This window comes from Phymastichus coffea, unplaced genomic scaffold, assembly GCF_024137745.1.
Source record: "Phymastichus coffea isolate CEN01 unplaced genomic scaffold, Cenicafe_Pcof_1.1 PCOF00039, whole genome shotgun sequence".
Taxonomy (NCBI): Eukaryota; Metazoa; Arthropoda; class Insecta; order Hymenoptera; family Eulophidae; genus Phymastichus; species Phymastichus coffea.
Window position 1 is genome coordinate 901535 of NW_026706850.1, and position 21803 is coordinate 923337.

General features: G+C 44.6%; 2 protein-coding genes across 4 annotated transcripts; both read right to left on the reverse strand.

Moving 5' to 3' along the window:
- Positions 1 to 11: 11 nt before the first annotated feature.
- On the reverse strand, positions 12 to 14337 carry LOC131663856 (midnolin-B). 2 transcript variants are annotated; one of them, XM_058934563.1, is made up of 7 exons: positions 13730 to 14337; positions 9768 to 9855; positions 5456 to 5733; positions 4433 to 4794; positions 3326 to 3648; positions 2436 to 2808; positions 12 to 2359 (listed from the first exon to the last, which is right to left on the reverse strand). In XM_058934563.1, the coding sequence occupies exons 1-7, from the start codon at positions 13948 to 13950 to the stop codon at positions 2022 to 2024; spliced, it is 1983 nt and encodes a 660-aa protein (XP_058790546.1). In that variant the 5' UTR covers positions 13951 to 14337; the 3' UTR covers positions 12 to 2021. The 2 variants fall into 2 exon arrangements, with proteins under 2 accessions (XP_058790546.1, XP_058790547.1); XM_058934564.1 differs by lacking the exon at positions 9768 to 9855 and having other exon boundaries at positions 13730 to 13858.
- Positions 14338 to 14950: 613 nt separating this feature from the next.
- On the reverse strand, positions 14951 to 21331 carry LOC131663840 (ATP-binding cassette sub-family D member 3). Of its 2 annotated transcripts, XM_058934538.1 has the most exons (13): positions 20779 to 21331; positions 19551 to 19713; positions 19402 to 19447; positions 19100 to 19287; positions 18959 to 19028; positions 18641 to 18738; positions 18192 to 18372; positions 17914 to 18126; positions 17767 to 17836; positions 17225 to 17700; positions 16860 to 17156; positions 16627 to 16788; positions 14951 to 16146 (listed from the first exon to the last, which is right to left on the reverse strand). In XM_058934538.1, exons 2-13 carry the CDS (start codon positions 19676 to 19678, stop codon positions 16069 to 16071), a joined length of 2007 nt encoding a protein of 668 aa, XP_058790521.1. In that variant the 5' UTR covers positions 19679 to 19713; positions 20779 to 21331; the 3' UTR covers positions 14951 to 16068. The 2 variants fall into 2 exon arrangements, with proteins under 2 accessions (XP_058790521.1, XP_058790520.1); XM_058934537.1 differs by lacking the exon at positions 20779 to 21331 and having other exon boundaries at positions 19551 to 19859.
- Between the last annotated feature and the right edge of the window lie 472 nt (positions 21332 to 21803).

Below are 21803 nucleotides of genomic sequence, written 5' to 3' on the forward strand. Positions count from 1 at the left end.
AAAGAAACCTTAGAATTTTTCTACCAAGTTTCCTCCGACCAGACCTGAACCCCTTCCTCTTGAATTTTAACTGTTTTTCACGTGGTGCCATAATTATTATCTTAACTTTAGAGAAAAAGAATTTTTGCGGCGCGTTTTCCCGTCCACTTGTTCTCGTCCAACGTGTAATGCCTTTTCCGAAATCTCTCCTTAGTTAAATTTTTTATTTCATGTCGTTATACCTGCATGTTTTGATGTACCGAATACATTTCGAAGTTTACTTCGAAAACTGCTTTTTCAGACGATTTTTTACTTAGGCATGTAAGCGATTGCATTCCAAAATTGCTTTGGAATTAAAATAATAATAATAATAATAATGACGATTGATATGCAATGAAAAGACAAGATTTTGTTTTTTCAAAGTACTTGTATCGTTTCTTAGCGTATTCTTTATTCAATTTTTTATATGCGATGCACTGCTATTTCTTTTTCGTTTATTGTACATTATTTGTAAATACTTTTTATCTGAAATTAATTCTTTAATTTTTCGTCGGTACTTTAGAGTAATTATCACTGAATGATCTAGCAATTCTTCAAGGTTTAGGATAATTATTATTTATATATGTATATCATTGTTGTTTTGTAACAAATGAATTTTTGGACCGTGTTGTGTCTGCAATAAAAATATTAACGTAAAATAATTAAAAAAAACCTAAACTTTTATTACATTTACTGCATATATGTTCAATCTCGTGCAATTTACCGACTTATAGAACACTATGTTTATGTATTTTTCCTTTAAAAAATTACAATTCTTTACCGAACCTGTACAGTTTTTCTCATTTATGACCAATATGTGCTCTTGGCACTCGCAATCAGTGAGAACCATGAGGTTACCCGCGCGTGTCTATTTTTTTTTCTCTTTCATCGTCGTTATTTTTTGTAACGGTAGTTGTATTGTCATCAAGTCCGTTCTGCGTGTAACACAGCAAAGAACTAGGATAAATTAAAAAAAAACAAAAGTCGTAATAGCGCAATTTAAGAAGCATCGATAAGTTTTTACGATCGTATGTAACATAAATGGCAATTTAAAAATAAAAAAAGAAATCAGATTTAATTAATTGCTTATTATTCTATGCGTTCTCTTCCAACCTCGATCACTGGTGTCATTAAAAATTGCTTGGTTATGTTTTGTTTATCACTCCAATCCAACACTTGATAACGAAGGAAGAAGAAAATAAAATAAGTAAGTAATAATAATAGTACGAAGTAATAATAATAACATACAAGAGATCACTCAAGAGATGCTCATTAACTAATTTGATACCTAAACGCAGTAAATAGCTCGATAATAGTAACAACAAGGCTAACACAAGCACACAACACATAACGCCGTAATTCATGACACAACAGCAGCATAGTTCCTAAAACAGCAAAGAGAACTCAAAAAAATTGTCCTATCGTTTTGGTACGTTGCACAATGTGTCCGAGTATATGTTACAAACGCCAACGAAAACGCACTTTTTTGCGTTCCTTGATAGCACAGTTTTCTTTTCTTCATCTCCTATGATAAATGACAATTCCATTCCTAAATAGAACCTAAGGCTATAGACACTAGAGAAATGATGCGCAACTTGTTTGCTTTCGCGCGCGTGCGCGCGCACGTGTGTGTGTGTGTTTACTACCTAATTGAAAGAGAAACTTATAACTGAAGAAGTCTCCTGCATAATCATGTCAGTGAATTTCCATACATTTTTTCATTAATCTTCCATCTTTCTCTAGGACCCTCTTTCGACGTGTGTACGCGTATAAAAAGTCTCTCATGTGGCATATTATTATTTTTCATGTCTTGTTTTTAACGAAGTAATGAATGAATTAATTAATAATAATTAAAGCCAAAAGCAGTCGTACTGCCACAGCTTACTCTATATCTTTTTTTGTTTCTTTGTTTGAGGAACAGAATTAAGCGTCTCTCACCAGTACACGCACGCACACACTATTTTATATTACAGTAAACTCGCGCGGGCAGCAACTCGAGTGCGTTAAGCGACCACCGGTTCGGAACTACATGGTTGTAGTTCGGACTCAGTTTGTGAATCATTAGCCGATGATTTGTTACTCGTTGATGGGCTTGACGATGTCGATGACGCTGACGATGACGACGAAGATGATGATGATGATGATGATGATGTTGAGGATGATGATGATGATGATGAAGACGACGACGACGATTCAGTCGGTGTCAATTCTGCCCACTTTGTTGTGTAGGGCGCGGCACGAGCTTGACGTCGCGCGCGCATCTTTTCACGACGCTGCTCCATCACCAAACGTAGCCGCCTCATCTTGCCCTTCGTCGCTTCGTTTTCTTTGGAAAGTTCTTCTGAATGAAACAACAAACGATTGTCAAAAAAACACTTATTCTTTGATAGAGTCACCAGTCAAAAAAGTTAACTTACCGCTAGAGTATCCAGACTTAGGCGAACCCGGGCACTGCCTGGCTCCAACACTGTTAGCTGCAATGTTCGCGTTAGTTGTCTGGCTGCTGCTAATCTGTGGCAGTGATCTTTGCTGCTGCTGATGTTGTTGCGGATGCTGCTGCTGCGTCGTAGGATGCCTATGGTACCTGTAGTGTCCAGCAGTTGTTGCCGGTGTCGCGCAAAGCAGATCATTGAGTATGTGAATGATCGTGCTGATATCGCGTTTTGGCCGTCCGTGACGATCTTGTAACGCTGGATTGAGCGTGCCGCTGAATGTACCCGTGTACACGCCTTTGCCGTGATGATGCATGCTCTCGATTATCGCTCCTTGGCGGCGTTTGGCATTCTCCTGCTGCAAGTGTGCGTATGCGTAAGTGCGTGATATCATTGTAGAACTGATGATACGTGTACACGCAATCTTTCACACATATTTTGTTTGACACGAAACTGCGTTACAAAGTTCGAACCGTGATATTTACGTAAGTAACATACTACTATTGTCATGTTAAAAAGTGTCGTTGCTTTCGAACAAAAAGAGTTCGAAAGACACAAAAGACGACACTTAAGTCGTATTTTCCTCGTAATCTCAACCTTGAGGCTATTACGCGTAAAAGTATTTAGGCAAAAAATTAAAAAGTTCCCAACGACGTTGAGTCATGTTTTTCAAGCGTATCTATAACTTGAGTGGTCTTATTGATAAAGACTCGCTTAAACAGGCATCGTATCGAGTCGACGCGTCGCAAGTTGATTGAAAACGATTGGCTCTGTTTTTCTTTCCTCGGAGATCAGCGCTGTTATTTCAACTTCGGCTGATGCTTTAGCGAACATTGCGTCGTTTGACAGAGTACATCATCGTCGCATATACGCACCTCGGAAGAAAGCATCTTAAGTTTCTGCGTGAGGTTTCGCGAGGCTTCGAGAAGCGCTCTCGGGTCGAGGGTAGCACCCGAGACAGCGACGTCGGTGGACGAGGCAGGTGCATCGGGACTGGTTGGCGTCGTAGGCGGTGTCGCCTCGATCACCGGTGCAGCCATGAGGTCCTGGCTCGTATTATTCGCAGCGTTGCTGCTACTGTTGATGGCGCCCAGACAATTGCACTGCTGCTTCTTTGGCGTCGTGGTGTCGCAATTGGCGTCAATCTCGGGACTGCAGTCGCAGGACGGGCACGGCAGCAATGTCGAGTATGACTTGGCTGAAAAATACAATTAAGGAAGATTTAGAAGACGGAAAAATGTACCCTCGTCGTCGTCCGCCCTCTCTGAAAGCCTTCTTTTAGTAGGCTAATTCGAAACCCTACGTGCCACGGAGGCATAGCCGCCTGTTCCTATACGACCGCCGACCGTTTAGCCTTACGTTCTTTGCTTTTTTTGAGCGACTACATGTACGGTTTCGTCGAATTTTCATAATTTCACGTAGCGGCGAACGCGCGCTCGATTATGCGCGCGAGCGCGAGATTTATCTATTTACTTTCGACTGTCAATGTTATCGCGTCGGGCTGGATAAATACGCGCACACAACGTGATTTATACGCGCGTGAGAAAACCAGTATCTCCGCAATGTTTACGCGCGTGTCCATTTTCAAAACATCTTTCGCTCGCCTACGGGGGAGGGGATAAAATTGTTTTCTTAATGTGTGCGTCGACGTTCCGATATCGTAAGCTGGGTCTTTTCGCTTTGTTTCGCTGAATCGGTTTTCGAAAAATTTGAAACGACGCGTTGCTCCACGTCACGTTTCCTCATATTTTTATCCGCGGATCTGTTTTCATTATTGTAATTGATACGGGTTGATAAATCAATCTTGCGTTCTTACAATTATTTTCCTTTGGCTTACGGCAGTTGTAAGATGTCTTGTACACAATCTGACGCACACGAAACTTGGTAAAGTCGAAAATGGAGATAGCGAGAAAAACTGCATTGTCCGCCGAAGCCAACGACGCCATTCAATGACACACCTTGAATCGTAAAAATCAACTTACCTTGTCCATTCTTCCTGGCACTGCGGATGTGGTGGATGTGACGATAGTGATGGCAATGATGAGAAGAAGAATGCCTTGCGTTGTGTAGATGACGATGGTGTCGTCGATTTATAGTCGGGGCTGCGGTAGGCGGCGACGGCGTCGTAGCAGGCGGCGTCGACGGCGGAGTCTGCTGTTGGAGTTGCGAAGTACTGGTGCAGTACGGTAGACTTGGCGGTGTCGAGGTAGCAACGAACGGATTGGTCGAGCCCAAATTACCGACCAGCGAAGACGAAACAGAGATTTGCGAGGGACAAGGCGAGGTTGCTGAGGGTGACGTTGTCTTTGGCGTACCGAGCGACGAAAATACCCCTGTGGAACGTCTGCAAAGTTGCATCGAAATTTGTTAGTTTCAAACTTCGAGTTTGCGATTCGTATCGTTATCTAGTTTCTTTGATGCGCGAGACGGTTACTTGAAGATATTTTTATTTACGGATTCGTCCAAGTAGAGCTTTGGACGTGATGCTGTGAAAGAGAACTTTATTCATTTTTGCTTTCTGTTAATTTTGACTTCGATTTTGACGCGCCGTCCTGAATCGTTTCTTGAAGCTTAAAATAATAAGTTGCACCGGATCGAAATTCCTTACGTTCTCAAAACTTAACGAAATGACATCGGACAAAGGAATGGCATTTGCACGTAACATCAAGCACACGTCACTCTTCAAAAGCATCCGCGTCGTCGATCGATTTGCATTACAATTACAGCACTCATCCATGGATATATCCAACTTGCAAGTCTCGGAAGGCAGCCATTGGCAAATGGATGTGCCCCCCCCCCCCGCCATTTCATTTAGGCGTTCAATGCATATCGATCGGGTGCATCGTGAATCGTCTGCGACCCGCGTGATCGCGCGAATCGACGTGTTCAGTCGAGTCGAGTACTCGCGCGGCAGAATTGGTTCATCCGCGAGCGCATCTCCAAGCAGACTATGCCGATGGAGAGCAAAGTTCGGATCTGCAGGAGGAGAAAGTGAGGCGGCATACCTAGCAGGCGGCGGCGCAGGCTCGACTGGCAAGGACGGTTGTTGCGTTACCAGCTCCGTCTGTTGGCTGGGCACCTGCTGCTGCTGCTGCTGCTGCTGCTGCTGCTGCTGTTGTGCCGTCGCTGGCGTCACGGTGGAGAGCTGCAGCTGGATGAGCATCATGTGGTCGCCAAGTCGCATGGTCAGGTTGAGCGGCGCCTTGCCCGACAGAAAGTCGTTCACTTGCGAGTCGCTCAGGCTCTCCAGCGCCTGCATCACGCTCTGCTCCGGTCGCTGTGCCTGCGATTCATCGTTTCTTTTTTTATTTTTTGTTTTCTCTCTCTCTCTCTCTCTCTCTCTCTCTCTCTCTCTCTCTCTCTCTCTCTCTCGTTTTCTCATTTTTGTTTTGCCAGTCAGTTGGAATCACCGTACGTCCGCGGGGGCACGCTTTCAGTCATCAACACACCGCAACGGATGGGCGCGCGAGCGAGCTTCGGCTTCTGTCGCGGAAGTGCCTCGGAGTTCGGGCAAGTGAATCTCGCGTGTACCCTACCATTGATTCAATCGTTTGGCTTCGCTTGTTCGACGTTGTTGATGGTTTTCCGCGATTTATGGTGGTAATTTTTTTTTTTCGTCTATCCTATTAGTCTTTCCTTTTCACTCACTTTATTGGTCACGTGTTTGACGTTTTTTCAGTTTTTTTTATTATGTTTTTTCAAGAATCATTTGCATTCTCCGTGTTATTTTTCTAGCTATTTTTGTATTGTTTTCTCTCTTATTATGTCGTATTATTTTCTTTTTTCTTTGATTATTTTTTTCTCATTTATTTTCAAGTCTTTACTAACTCTTCAGTCTATCTCGAGCGTTTATGTCGATCCGTTTTGAATACTATAATCATTGCACCTTCGAGTATAATTCATGTGACAAGAGTGTCAACGTGACTGGTGAAAGAAAAATTAGTCATCATTAAAACACAAGCGAGAACGAACGCAATCGTAAAGCTTGCGTCCATCGAACGTACGCGTCATCGCGAAGCCATTACTACGATATTAATCAGGTTATTTATCAGTTGATCCGCTGGCGCTCGACCAAGCCGTCCGCCGACTCGTTCAATTTTCGTGATTTCTGCCCAAACAAAACGACGCGCTTGAGCGCGTACGCAAGCATCGCGCGCCAACTGTGCACCGGCTAAAGAGTGTAAAAATCCCCGCCGAGGCACAAAAGACTGCTCGCGGAATTCGAAAACTGGCAACATGCGCGCACGTTCTCGGTGCGTCCGTGCGAGAACGTGACGTCAAGGCTACAGCGCCGAAAGCTAATCGCGATCTCCTTCGCTTGCGTCAATTGAGCGAGAGAGAAACCGGTCGCGCGAAGGCAGGAGTGCAAGCTGGAAGCCGAGGAGCGCCGACGGGAGTCGTCCTGCGGAGAAACGCGCACGGTTGCGCAATCGAACACCCTCGCGCGCGGCCAAAAGAAAAAGGCGGAAAGCGGGCAGAGCAAGGAGGAAGAAGAAGCGAGGTACACCTACGTCGCGAGACCTTGATGCGCGCCATCGCGTGATACGCCTCGCGTTGGCGGGTTGCGCTCCCGGTGTGGGACGGCGATGAGCGCTGACGCGCGCTCTCGAAACTCGACCCGGTTCGCCGTTTTTTCTTTGAACTTTTTTTCTATTTTCTCCGAGCGCCGGGCAGCAGCGGTCGACGTTTCCGTTGACGGAGGTGCGCGAATCGTCGGCTCGACCGCGAAACTGCTTTTTATAATGCATATTAGCCGTTCTGCCAATTACGGGGCTCACGCGTCGAATGATAACGAGCGGCGACGCTCCCGCGTAGCAAATAAAAAAAAAAAGAAAGAAAAAAAAAGGGTCGGTGGGCGGGACGCAATCGAGCATTTTTCATTTCGACGGAAATCGTCGCTCCGGTATTACCGCGCGAGCGAATGGAGATAGAAAAAAAGAAACGCGCTTCGGTTATCGCCGATCGGCTTTCATCGTCTATTTACGAAAAATATTCAACTGTCCAGTCTGACGCGTCAAATGAGCTTTAATGAATCAGGGTCTTCATCCATTAAACCGTGATTAGAGAACGGCGGCGGGAAATCGTCATAGTTAAATAATTGGCCTCAAAAAGGAAAGCAGCCCCATTAAAAAAGAATTACAGTCGTAATTCTTCCCCGGGAACCGTGACAGGCATCAACGTCTGGGTTCGCCCCTCTCTCGCTCTCTCTTTCTCTCTCGTTCTCCTGGGGCAAAGGATTCGCGAGCGAAGGGTCACAGAGGCAGGGGAGAGAGCCAGAGAAAGAGAGAGAGAGAGAGATGAGGTAAATCGATATGCGCGCCTGCCGCCGGCAGCGGCGCAGAGATACACGTCGCGGAGAAGACCCGCTGGGCTTTCTTCGTCGAAAGCCTACGTGCACACCTGACGGACTTCTTCGGTCGGGCTCCGCGGCAGCTTTTGCGGGGCTGCGTGCAGACCTCCCGCTCGCCAAACGAATCGGTCGAATATCGCGCGAGATCCAGCGCGGATCCTGCTAGTCCTCTCTCTCTCTCGCTCTCCCTTGGCGGTCGCTCGTCCACCGGCGAAGTGCGCAGAATATCGCGGTGAGGCTGCGCCGTACGACGCGCGGCGGGAAGTAATCGAATCGCTCTCCCCTCCCGGGCTCTTCGGGAATTCCGCCGGGTCTGGCCACGTCGCGAACAACGCGAGCACGTGGTAGGGAGCGTCGGAAGGGTCAGAGAGCTTGATACGCGCGCGCGTCACGGCGCCTTCCTTTTTATCATTTTTTTTTTCTTCTTTTCGGGACGCAAGCTCGACTCTTCCCCTCCCTACTGCAAATCGACGCCCGCGCGCGCGACGACGAACGGCCCCGCCGGCGCGTCGACCGTCGTCGACGATGCGCGAACGTGCTCGGGGCCGAACGTCCGCACTGTCCACTCGGCGAAGTCGATCGGGACCGTGAAACACGTGCTCGCTCGCTATTTCCCGCGAGACATTCGAGAAAAAGAGAATTGGAAAACGGCCGAGCCAGCGAGCGAGGGAGCGCGCGCGCGAGCGAGAGAGAGAGAGAGAGAGAGAGAGAAAGACGCGGCGCGGGAGGAGAGGGTTTCGGAGCCACGTATGCAGCGCTTTGCTCCCCTGCCGGTGCCGCAAGTGCGATGACCTCGGCAGGCGAGCGAGAGTTGCAGCATTTCGGCGATGCCACATGTGCGTGCAGCACCGGCCGACGAACGGCTTTTTCCTTCTTTTTTTTTCCCGGCGGCGGGGGAGGGGGAGGGAGAGGAAGAGAACGCGTCGCGCCAATTCAACGACGAATCGATCGAGCGCGCGCTCGGAGCCTCGCGAATGCGATGGAAGCGGCGCGGCGATAACGAGCTGGGCCTGCTCCGTGCCGCGCGGAAACCGCGAGCGAGCGCGAGGGCACGGCGCCGAGGAGCGAGCTTTTTCGTCACGGCGCGCCGTGACGAAAGCTCCGCGCCGACCGCTATATTTGCACGCGCGCGGCCTATAAATAAAGCGCGAGCGAGCGCCGCCGTGCGTGCACGGCGGCGACGCTGGCTTATCGATCCGCTTGACATTCGATTTGCGCACTAATGAGCCGATGAATAAACTGGCGCGCTCGCGAGTCTGCTAATCGGCGGGCAACGCGCGCGGCCCGAGGCAAGAACCGAACGCGAGAGAGCACGGGCAAAGTTGAAAATGCCGTGGAACGGCGCGTTTTCAAAGCAGTCGGCCGTGGGTAATCGCGCCGTCAGCGGAATTCCGTGGGCGCAGTTGCCGGCGGCGGCGTCGATCCGATAAGATAAAGACCGCCGCCGCCAGTGCCGGTTGCCGAGAAGCTCTCGTTTCTCTCGCTCGCTCGTTGCTCGCTCCGTCAAACCATCGCCAACAGCCTGGCGTCGTATTTTAAGACGAAGGCGCGAGCGTTCTCTCCCTCTCTCTCTCTCTCTCTCTCTCTCTCTCTCTCTGCGTCTACGGTGACGCGGAAGCCGTACCCCACGCGCGCGCGCCATTGATAACGGTACGGCGCCCCGAAAAAAAAAAAAAAAAGACGGCGATAAGAGCGCGGCGGAAGGAGCTGGCGTGTAACGCGGATGACCGAGAAACCAAGTGACCTGCGCGCCGAGGCCGCGCTCCCCGCCTCGGTAACGGGCTCTCGCGTCCGCGCGACGGCGACGACGACCGCGACCACGAGTCGACGGAGCTCTCGTTCTCCCGGCCGGCGGCCCGTGGGTAAGGGATCGTTCGCCGCCACTTTTTCCATCGTGGCGACGCCGCAGCGAATTCGATAAAAACGAGAGCGGCTGGCACTCGTGGATGATGGGTCCGCTCACTTACCAGCAATCCGGTTTCCACGCTCGGCAGCAGCGTCAGTCGACTGCCGTCCTGCAGCCGATTTTCCTCCAGCGTGCCCTCGCGCAGCTGCCTGCAGCACAAGCAAAAGAAAAATACGATGAATGAGTGACGGTCGCCAGCGGCTTATCCGACGCTGATAAAGGGCGCGCCGCGATGATCGACGACCGCTTATGTCGCCTTCCGTCGTCTATCGGCGAGCGACCGGCAATGGCATTTCGCAAGTGACGGCGACGACATCAGCGGCGGCGGGCGCCATATGAAAAGCGAGGCGCGCTCTTCGTCTTTATCTCTCTCTCTCTCTCTCTCTCTCTCTCTCTCTCTCTCTCTCTCTCTCTCTCTCTCTCTCTCTCTCACCTTCCGCACGCGCAGAGATAAAGGGGACGCGAGCGAGCTCTCGCCAGCGCATCTATTGCGACACGTCGAGTGCACGGCTCTCTCCGCCACGGAAATAATACAATGATCGAAGAGGACGAAGGCAGATGGCTCGGTGCACGAAAATAGACCCTCGTCCGGCGGTGCATCGGAGAAGCCTGCTCGCGACGGACATTTTCCTTCACGGCTCCGAGGAAACCGCCGCCTCCCACGCTCTGCCGTCGTCCGTGGTGCGCTCGCTCGTAACCACCGCGCGCTTGGGCATTGATAATGAGGCGGCTCGCCGCCGAAAAACGCTTGCCCCCCTTGTCGCCGCCCCGTGCGTTTGCATTCGAAATGTGACGGCCAATCGCGTCGCTGCTTGGGCCACGTTCTCTCTCCCTTTATTCTCTCGCACGCGGATTATTACGGGATCTCTTGGAAGACTGTGCATCCGACTGATTGGCCGTTAGACATTGCGACATCGTCGAGCGTATATATATCTATACAATATTGTTTCGAAGTTACATCGGGAGAAAGTTACGGAGTTAACCTCAAAACGAAAAGGTACTCGTGCCATTTTAACGAAGCGACGATCATCGACGACCTTCGGATTCGCACATGCTATCGTCGAATGAGAAACAATTTCGCGCGCGCTACGCTCCGAAAAGTACAACAAAGAGAGAGACAGGGGGAGAGAGAGAGAGAGAGAGAGAGAGAGAGAGGAGAAAAAAGCGAACGCGAGCAAAGTCAGATCCTATAAATATCCGCAATCAAGCCAAGCCCACGCGGCGTCGCCGAAAATTGTCTCTCGAAACTCCCCGCGCGGAGGCGGATGCTCGGACGACCACGAACCGGAACGCGCGCGCGAGCGACCCGCTACTTTTCTTTTCCGGCACTACGCCGCGGCGCGAGACCGCGCCGCTCCGGCGAAAAAACAAGCATCGAATGGGAAAGTGCCCCGGCCGCCGCCGCACGCAGCCAACTTTCGAGCACTGCCGACGAAAAATTTTTCGGCGCGGAAATTTCGTGAAAGTCGAATCGGGAAGGTCGGCCCCAAAGACTGTCGATGAACTTTCTCGTAAATCGCTTGCGATCGTCGACTCGTTAAAAACGTTAAGTGTAATCGACAACTCGTACGCGACGTGAAAAGTTGCGCAACGTCTCGCTCGGGAGCAGCACTCGTTAAACGAGAATTTCGCGCGTTGCGAAAGTCGCATACACAATGCGCGCGTTCATTCAATGTCGCGCGAAAGCGGCAAAGCAGCACCGCGATCCGCGAAAAATAAAACAAAAATCCGTCGAGCGCGCGCGCGCACCGAGGGTCCAGTTCGTCGTTCATTGAAGAGAGAGAGAGAGAGAGAGAGAGCGACGTCGACGAACGAAAAAGAGAGCCGAAAGTTCAGCTCTTTCACCGCTCGCCGCTGCGGTATCAAGCCGCGGCTAACGGTTAGCAAGGCTGAACCGTAAATCGCGCTGGATCTTTTGCGTCGCTCGCTCGTACACTAAAATTAGCCTCGGCGAGAAGGAGTTACAAACTCTTGGCTTGCCTGCATTTGGGAAAAATCTTACAGAAGAGCGAAGAAAAAACCGACGAGGACACGACTTGTCGACTCGTTAATCGATTTATCGGTCAGTGTTAATTATAGTCTCTCAGATGCGTGCGTGTACGTGTGTCGTTTTCCCTCCATAAACAATTGCCCGTGTAGGTCATTTAACTGCGATACATAGTCGGCGCGTTACCTTATTTTTTTCTTTCTTAATCGGATTAACAGCTGATCGTTTCGCTCAACGAATACCTCATTCCCGAGTGCGAGCCAGATAAAGGTTTTAACAAGTGAGGGACAGGCTTTTATGAAAATCCAACCAGTCCTTGCCAGAGGTTATTGTCGGGAGGTTTGAAGGTCGTACTCACGACGCTTTAATGCGAAGAATGTCGAAAAGGCAAACAAACCAGCTTATCTTTGCCAGTGAATAATCAAAATAACGAATATTTTTGTTTGCAGTGCACGCAGGTTTGAAAGTCAAACGTTCAAGAATGCTTCTTTTTTTCTCAATGGCACACTCATGTTCTCTAATGATTATGCCGGATTAACAAAACGTATTTTTCAAATCACACAATTGATTACCACCCGTATATACGCGTTAGAGGTTGACCTACCGATCGCCCGACGAAAAAAGACCTTTGCATTCCTCAAAGGACAATACGTAACAAAAATCTTTTCTCCCTCGATACGAAAAGAGAAGCCACCCTAAAAAGGAAAAAAAGAATAAGAAAGGCGAAAAGAAGAAAAAGAAGCCAGGACTGATTCACACGACGACGAGAGAGTGCCTAAGGAGCAGGAGTAGCAGCAACGGCAGCAGCAGGCAGCGCACGGCAGGCACAGGCAAGACAGGAGAGATAGAGTATGCGTCAGAGACCTGCTTGCACCTGCCGCTGGGAGCAAGTCTCGCCGCTTATAAGGCTCACACGCCCGGAAAGGCCGAAATTCCCCTCTCTCTCTTTCTCTCTCTCTCTCTCGCGTTCCACCGCGAGATTGTGTATAGCGAGCGGAGGCTGCGTAGGCGCGCACACGTGAATCACACACGAACACACTAACACTCGCGCGCGTATACATCTATATGCGTATATATATTCAAGGTTAGAGCGAGTCAGCGGACTTTCGCTCTCTATGGATTATTTTCTACGATTTGCGGAATAAGCACGCAAGAGATTCCTCGAGGCTCGCATTGTTCTCTGTTTATGGCACGAATGTCGTTTTTTCCCTTTTTGCCCGGCGCGGCGACAAAAAACAATTGGTGTCATTGACACACACGGACGCACTGCGGCTGGAAAAACAAAACGGTTGTGCGTCCCAATCGATATGGTCCCTCTTCGGCTTATCAAGCAGAGACGAAAGCACATTGGCCATGGAGGGGGACGACAAAGTGATAATTTTGAAGTCCGCCTGGTGGTATTTACGCGTGGCAACGTTGCGTGCGCTTGTTCGATGCAGCCCACAACCTGCAGCAGCAGCGAGCAGCGAGCAGCAGCAGCAGCAGCAGCAACAGCACAAAGAAGAGGTTCTCTCGCGTACAGCTGCTCTCTCGTTCTCACATACTTATAGGGGGCCAGCAACCTGAGGGACGCTCTGCCGCCGCATACGCGTACTCTCGCACGTATATAACGCGCTCGCCTATGTGTGTTGGCACAACGGAATGCCCATCGTCGTCGTCGTCGCAACAAGTTTTAACGGCAGAGGCGAAGGTAGAAGACGAAGAAACAGAATGTCGCGCATCGATCCGGGAATAGCCGTGGTGGTGGTGTGTGCGGTGGCGGCGGCGTCCACCTACATACTCGAAGACACCCACACCGCGCGCACCACTGCAAAGCGAAAAGAGCAAAGCCCGAGAGAAAGAGCGCCCGAGCCGAGGAGGTATATATGAGAGAAAAACCGGGGCGGCGGCGACGCCCGCAAAGGACGGCGTTAGTTACTTCGTGTGTGGTGTGGGGGGTCGAGACGCTGCTTACGTAAGGCGGCACGTTATAATCTCCGTCTCTGCGGAAAAACAGCGGAAATAGGGAAACTAGGAGAAGATATGAAAATACTCACCTCTCGCGGTGTAAAAGGCAGATTCGCTCCTTGGCAACTTTTAGTTTCTTGGAGATGATTTTCTTCAAATTATCGACGCTGTCGCCGCGCTCGACTGTTACATCGAATTGGCCGCCCGTTGTCGGCGACACCAAGACCGTTATCGCCGTCGTCGACGTTGATCCATCGCCAACACAGCCACACCCCGACGACGTTGAACTGTTACTTTGCGCCTCGCTCATTTCACACTCAACTCCCGCTCCCTCTCTCTCTCGCCCAATTATTGTTGTTGACGATGACGTCGATGACTGTGACAATGTTGTCGCTTGCCGTTAAAGTACACGTTTGTAACGGAGCGCACGCACTCGGGGCGAGAACAGAGGCGCAGCAGCACAGCAGCAGTAGCAGCAGCAGCAACGAGACACTAGCGCATCACGAGTATAACATAAACTGTCTCACACGGATCGATCGTGCTTGTACTCGTACTACACACAGCGCGGCGACGGGAGCGTCCAACCAAACCAACCCGAAAGCGAACGAGGCGCGTACACTACTGAGCGACTGACTGCCGGGAGCCGGGACCACGACTGCTGCCTGCACGAAAAAGAGAGAGAGAGTGAGAGAGCTCTTGGAACTGCCGCTGCGCGAAGCATAGTGGGGGGTGACGACAATATGATGCCGGGGCGTTAAGGACAAGTTGCTACGTCACTGGAACAACCAAAGATTTTTCAATGTTTGCTATACTTGAGTTTTCAATTTTTTGTTTCTTCTTTATTTGGTGCGAAAAAGAAATTAATATTTTTTTTGCTAACGGATTTTTTGTAAAAGCAATACTGCTTTTTTGCGCGTCCGGAGGGTAACGATACTGCATGTTTGTTTTTTTTTACAAGTTGGTGCGTAGCGTGTCAACTGATTATACATTGCGCTCTGACTATATCCTCGTTTTTCAAATGCCTGATAACGCAGTGATGTAGCTTAGTGTTTAGAGAGCCCGTTTATAAAATATATATGAGAATTTTGGTGGAAATGAGACATTCTTCAACAATTTTTTTTATTTTAAATTGTAGGTACACGTAGAAAAAGATATCATGTCAGATCAAGTCGACAAAGTTTATTTCATTAATTTCGAAAAAAATGTCATGTAATTATAATTTACTTGCTTATTAGTATAGTTATATTATCAAGTATTAGTAATTATTTTATCACAATAATGCTAAAATCTGTCTGTGTTTACAAAACTAAACAACGAAAATTAACAAATAATACCATCTTTTTAAATAATTAATACATTGTCGCAATAAACAATGATAGCGTGGATACTCCCTCTACTAACATGTATCTGATATTTTTATCATCTATGTTTTACTTGATTTAAAATGAATTCAAAGTGTAGGTACTAATACTTAAGAAAAAGGCAGTTAATACACTATAAATTTGATAATCTTATTAAATTGATTAATTTTTTTATTGTCCAGCAATCCCACATATACATACATGTTGTTTAACATTAATATTTACAACGAATGCGATCTACACATAACAATGACCACCCATTCCAACAACAATAAAAAAATCGTTTTGGCCAGAACACAGATGACATTATTTCTAAAAGTATCTATTTAGAACTTATGTAAAAAATATACAATGTCTTTTTCTTCAATGTTTTACTATTTTTCATAGTCTGTATATAATTCTCATTATATATATACGGTGAATAATTCACTGTTAGAACAATATACTTATTTCACCTAAAAATTTATAATTCTCTACTTTTAGGTAGAATATAGTGGCAACAATCGCGTTTTCAAAAGTTCTTTGTGCACTTTCTTTGTGACTTAAATTTGCATAGTATATTCATTCATTAAACCTATTATTTGTAAGTCCTTGTGGTATCTTCTTTAAGCTCTAAATCAACTACATTTGTATATCAAATTCTTGTTTGCTAGAAGAAAATAATATTAAATTTTACAAAATTAATCTTATATACAATCTACATAGTTAATTAAAAATAAAATGAAATGGTATAGAATTTCTTTGAACCATTTGCAAAATTATACCATTTAATTATGTATATAGTCATAAGGAAGAGAAACAGAAAAAGAATTAATCTAAAGCGACATATAAAAACATTGATACAAAAATATACTATTTTTTCAGCACTGTGACAACTGGTGTTGCTTTTTTGCTTTAACCCTTTTTTATCCCAAATTGAAATAACGTTCGTCTCCTCATAGGAGTCATATCTATTGCACTATCAACTCCGTAACCTCTTATAAAAATGCATTACACATATATAATTATTCTAAATTGACATTGTCTTAAAAAATTCTCTTGTACCATCCCATCAAAAGTATATAAAATTAAGAGCCAAATTCTTCAGTATCAGGCTCAATTGGTTTGAACTCGTAGTTACCACGTCCATCCATCTGGAGATAGTACTGTAATTGAAACAAACAAACCAATTATTAAATTACTAATATTCCAATTTTATATTCCTTAGCACGATGGGTGTATTTTGAAAATTTATGACTTTTTCATGTGCATTTCGGTGAATAAATCAAATAATTTTTTTTATTATCTAAAAAATAAATATTGACAAAAATTAAGGAAATCAATCTAAGGAAGTCTACATTGTGTGATTTTATAATCATCGATGATTATTTAATATTCACATTTTATTATTTATTTACTATGTACCCTGAAAAACAATCTTAAGAATGAATAATTATAATATTTCATGAAAACTCAAAATTAATCAAGTATAATAGTTTCTACGAATGTATAGGTTATGTTAGGTATGAGTTCCTTTAATTGGATATTGTCACGAAAATAGGTTCTTTGCGATTATAACGTTTAATTTTTAATAAAATTCTAAAAGATGTATATCTCGCCAGATCGAATGTGTTAAAATTACGTACTTCATGATGTTTCCAAAGAGATCGTCGATGAGACACAGTAAATAAAGTTATGTTAGCCTTCTTGCAGTACGAATACATCGAGTCTTCGACGTCAACGCTAACGGCACTTGTACATTCGTCAAGAATAGCGAATTGAGGTTTATGGTAAAACAACCTTGCCATCTATGAACAAAGTTAAATATCAATTGAACGTTCACGCAAAAACTTCTGAAAAATCAATTGTAGACACCGACCGCTATTCTTTGTTTTTCACCACCCGACAGCACATCCATCCAGTCAGCAACAGCATCCCAACCTTGGGGTTCGCCAGGTGCAGTTTCTCTCTCCAGTAGATGTCCCAATTGAACAAGATCCAGGTACTTTTGTAGGTCCTCATCTTTGGCGTTACCTCGTCTAATCATCTCAGCTCGAGTGTGTGGATAAATTACCTGATCTCTTAAAGTTCCCAATGTCATGTATGGTCTTTGAGGAATGTAGAACAGCTTTCCACGAGGTGGTTTCGTCATTACACCACCCCATACAGGCCATAACTGCGAAAAAATCATTGATGTTACTTTTGATTGAATTAGTTGACAGACCACGATGCTATTTTTACTACCTCTCCCAAAATACGAAAGAGCGAACTTTTTCCACAACCATTTGGTCCACAAACCAGTACATTCATGCCTGATTTAACCTCGAAAGTGAGCTCCTTGATAAGAACATCGCCGTTAGGTGTAACCAAGGGTACAGCCTCAAAACGAATGATATTGTCTCTGGCAAGTATCTTTCCAGCTCCAGGTGATCCGATAGGATTATTTTTAGGATCGGTAATCATCGTCCTCTCGTACTTGTTGTCATTCAGGTCACTCAGTACTTTCCGGATCTCAGTTACTCGAGCGGTTAATCCAGCAAGTCTTGTCATTTCACGACCAGCCAGTACTAATCTACCAATTGCTTCAGCTAATTTTACCAACATACGTCCATAAGTGTAATAGGCCTTAAATCTGTGGTCTGGACTTCCAGTTAACAGTGGATGATCCTTTTTGAAGAAGGGTATGCTTACCGCGTAAAATCCAACAACGCTCGCGACATCTGAAAAAATTAATCATTTTAATAATCCTAATAACGTTTAAAATTGTAAAAACAAAATACACGTACATTTGCCAATGAAGTTATCCACGACGCCGATAATTACTTTGAATTCCAAGAAATGTCTGAGATGTGACACCTAAAATTTTGATCGAATACCATCAGTATTAAATTACGTTATTATTAAAGAAAAGAAATGTTAACAAAAACACTCACCAATTTATGGAAACTGGCCAGAAGAGTTAATTTTTCTCGTGTGTTTCCTTGATAGAAAGCGATTTCTTCAGAGTTAGTGATGAGTCGTGAATTAATGTGTCTGTACTCTCCTTCCAGTCTCTGCTCTTTCACAGTCAATGTACCAATAGGTTTTCTTAAGTGAGTTAAGAATGTTCCAGCAACAAGAAGGTATGTCAACATTAAAAATGGAGTCTGCAATGGTTAATAACAATTTAATCAATGTTTATTAGAGAGAAATAATGTATTATTAAACTTACTTGACCACCAAGAGTAGAGGTAAGTCTATAAACATAAATAAAAATGTCCAATGTTGGCTTGGCAATATTGCTATATAAGTCTGTGCAGCTTTCACAGAATTTGTCTACGTCTGCAGTCAGTAATTGATCAGGATTGGCTATTCTTGTATCTAAATTACTCATCTTGTAGTATGTAAATCCTCTGAAAAAAAAAATTAGTGACACATGCAATAATGCAAATATTTTATTGTACTATTATGATAAATGCTAATTGAATTAGTCAAATAATAATACAATGTATTTATATAGTAAACCTATAACAATGACCTTTAATCTTTATTGTACTGAGAAGCAGGCAATGTTTAAAATCACTTTCCCTTGATTTTGAAATGAAAATTCGCTTATGCATATGTAGTAAGTCATTGTTACAACACTAGGTCAGGCAGAAACAAAAAGTTTAAACTACTCACTTCAAATATTGATCCAGCAAAAAACGCGTTATATTTGTCCTTAGTCTCAGTTTTGTTTCTCCAATGCTGTACTTTAGAATATTATTGACTACTGATATCTAAAATTTAATATTTCAATTTAGAAACAATAACTTTGATGAAATATTTTCAACATAAAATTACTAATTATTCTTATACTATTAATACATGTATGTACATATATAAATATGCAACTTGAATGCTATCAGGTTTTTATCTGTGTGCTTTTTTGAATGATATTCTTATATTTGACCCCTAAAATTAATTTACATAATTGAAAGAGAAATATTTAATACTTACCACTGGCATTGTAGCAATGAATCTGAACAATCGTTTCCTAAACAAATCCAAGTCCATGTTGACAATTGATCTGCAAATAAACATTAGTTTGTAATATAATTTCTACAATGTCAGTAATTACAGTTGTAATGAAAATTTTACGTTTCAATGAGTGTGCCAGTGTGAATGAGCCACAGATCACACAAGGACCTTGCAACCAAAGAAACAGCCACCAGTAATACATAGCCTGATTCGACAGATATCACTCCAGGTATTCCTATTGCAAGTAATTGTTTCAACTGTTTAAAGAATTCTTTGTCCACATGTGCTTTTGGTTTCTTAGGCTTCTCCTAAAAAAAATTAAAAAAACATCTGTGTGTGTGTGTGCGTACATGCGCGCGCGTGTGTATAAATCTTCGACCTTGATTGTCAAAGTAATTTTAATGGGTCGCGACAACACTCACCTCCTTGATAACATACTGAACGTCATTGTTGGGTGGCCAAGTATTCCTATAAAAATAACACGTTATTAAGTAGCCATATCGAAACGATGATGACTAGTCAAAAGAAGAGGAAGCGAAAGGAAAAAAATGAATGTATGCGTGAAACTGACTTCGGTTTGCTGCTCGAGTAGTAACGTTTCTTGCTGCGTTTACGACTTAACAACCAAAGAACAGCACCTATGGCAGCAACCGAGGCTACACTTTTCCTGGTGGCGAGTTTGCTGAGCGTTGGTGCCATTGTCGTCGCGTACAACTAGGATGTCAAGAAACACACTAAAAAGCAAAAAGCAGCAGACTGAGCGTGATCAACACAAACACTGCAGCCAGACCTGTGTCATATGTGTGTTGTGTTGTAAAAGTAGTGAAATGTACTAAAATGGTGGGGGCGCTATGCTCGACTCGATGATTGCGATGCCCTCTCTATATATATGTACATATCTTTACCTTCCTTCACGTATTCACGTGTACATCGCACGATATCTTTTTCTTTTCATTTTTACATTTTCCTTAACGTCTACTCTTGATACGAGTTATAGTCATTCGTGTTTCGATGCAAATACTCTGTCATTATGTATGCAAGTCTGTCAGACTTTAAAAGAAAACGTACGTTCGTGCATTTAACGCGTAAATGACAGGCGATTATCTCAATACCACCGAGTGTCGATACGCAGTGACGGCTAGCCTACTTCTCGCTTTTCTTTTTTTTGCGACATTTCTGCATTTCAACTGAGTTTTTGTAACTGTAAGGCGATCGAATATCGACGAAATCGCACATATTTCAACGCTTTCCGCGTCAATAGACAACGCGTTAATTTGATGCGCAGACTTGTGAATGTTGCATAACAATGAGATCGTGCGACCAGCAAAAAATCATTTGTTGAAAAAAACGTATAATTATACATTTGCTATATGTGATGGTAGTTAAATTTCGCGCCATCTACAACTAAAGACGATCTGTTTTACCACGTAACCACGTGTTTATTCACCATGGAAACTGTTATTAACATATATATATATATACATATATATATATATGTATGCATACATACACCAGGTGAGGTATAGTGAACGATTTGATTTTGAGTTATAATGAATCAAATTATCGTTAGCACCTAGAGTCTAGAGTTTAATCAACACTTGTATTTATACGAGGGTGGTCCGATAAGTACTTAGTCTACAAAAGAAAAACGAAAATTTTGGAAAAGTGGCGTTTTATTTTTCAACATAGTCTCCTTTTAGTTCCATACACTTGGCCCAGCGATGCTCCAACTTCTTTAACCTGTCTGAAAAATACGTTTCCCCGAGGTCTGAAAAGTAGGTTTCCGTGGCAGCGATTACCTCCTCATTCGACTCAAATTTCTGCCCTGACTTTTTCAAGTTTGGAAACAAAAAGAAGGCGCACGGGGCTAAATCTGGAGAATACGGTGGATGGGGCAGCAGTTCGTAGCCTAATTCGACCAATTTGGCTATGGCGACGGCGGAGGTGTGAGCCGATGCGTTGTCATGGTAGAAGAGCACTTTTCTTCGCTAAATGGGCCCGTTTTTTCTGCAATTCGACGTCGAATCGGCCCAATAATTCGGCATAGTACAGCCTGTGACCGTTTTGTCCCTATCCAGATAGTCGATGTAGATCACATTTTGTGCTCGCCATGTGGCTCATCAAAAATCGACGTGCGACCACGTTAAAACTCGTTAAATCAATTTTTAACGGTCGACATCGAAGGAGAAGAGTCACCGTGCACAACATCTAAGCACTTTTTGATTTCGCTGCGCGATTTCCCTTCCAAAAACAAGAATCGAATCACCGACCGATACTGCTTTTTTTCCATTTTTCAAAAATCAACGGACACACTTGCTTTCGCACGCTCTCAAAAATAAACTACAACTCCGATCCGGCTGAAATCTTGACAGTAACCATCGAGAAGGTTGTAGTACGTGATATAATATTTCTTTTGCGAGAGTGGCGCCATCGGGCGGTGAGGCTAAATACTTATCGGACCACCCTCGTATGTCAAATCCATACATACATACAATGTACATAACTTCTAAATAATATGATAAAGTAATCCCCTACTTTAATTAAATTCAATTCAACTCAATTCCCTACGGGCATATATTTTTAATTATCGAATATCTTATTCGTGATAAGTTTACCTTCGTTTAAACTTCATCAAGATTGGAAAAAATTATAAATTAATAGATAATTTCATATAAAATATTGTCAAGTGATGATCGGCTTGTATAAATTCATTAATTTTTTAATTAAACTTATAAATTTAAATGAAACTTCCAAATTGTCACGGCTAAATAGTGAAAAAGTTGATTGTTGAGATTTCGAAAATTAATTCTAGGAAACAACAGCG

Coding starts and splice junctions, on each gene's coding strand:
- LOC131663856 (XM_058934563.1), bottom strand. CDS start 13,950: ATGAGCGAGGCGCAAAGTAACAGTTCAACGTCGTCGGGGTGTGGCTGT. Junction 9,856..13,729: donor TGCCTTTTACACCGCGAGAG/GTGAGTATTTTC, acceptor CTTGTGCTGCAG/GCAGCTGCGCGAGGGCACGC. Junction 2,360..2,435: donor TAAGTCTGGATACTCTAGCG/GTAAGTTAACTT, acceptor TGTTTCATTCAG/AAGAACTTTCCAAAGAAAAC.
- LOC131663840 (XM_058934538.1), bottom strand. CDS start 19,678: ATGGCACCAACGCTCAGCAAACTCGCCACCAGGAAAAGTGTAGCCTCG. Junction 19,029..19,099: donor ACTGGCACACTCATTGAAAC/GTAAAATTTTCA, acceptor GTTTATTTGCAG/ATCAATTGTCAACATGGACT. Junction 18,373..18,640: donor TTGCTGGATCAATATTTGAA/GTGAGTAGTTTA, acceptor TTTTTTTTTCAG/AGGATTTACATACTACAAGA.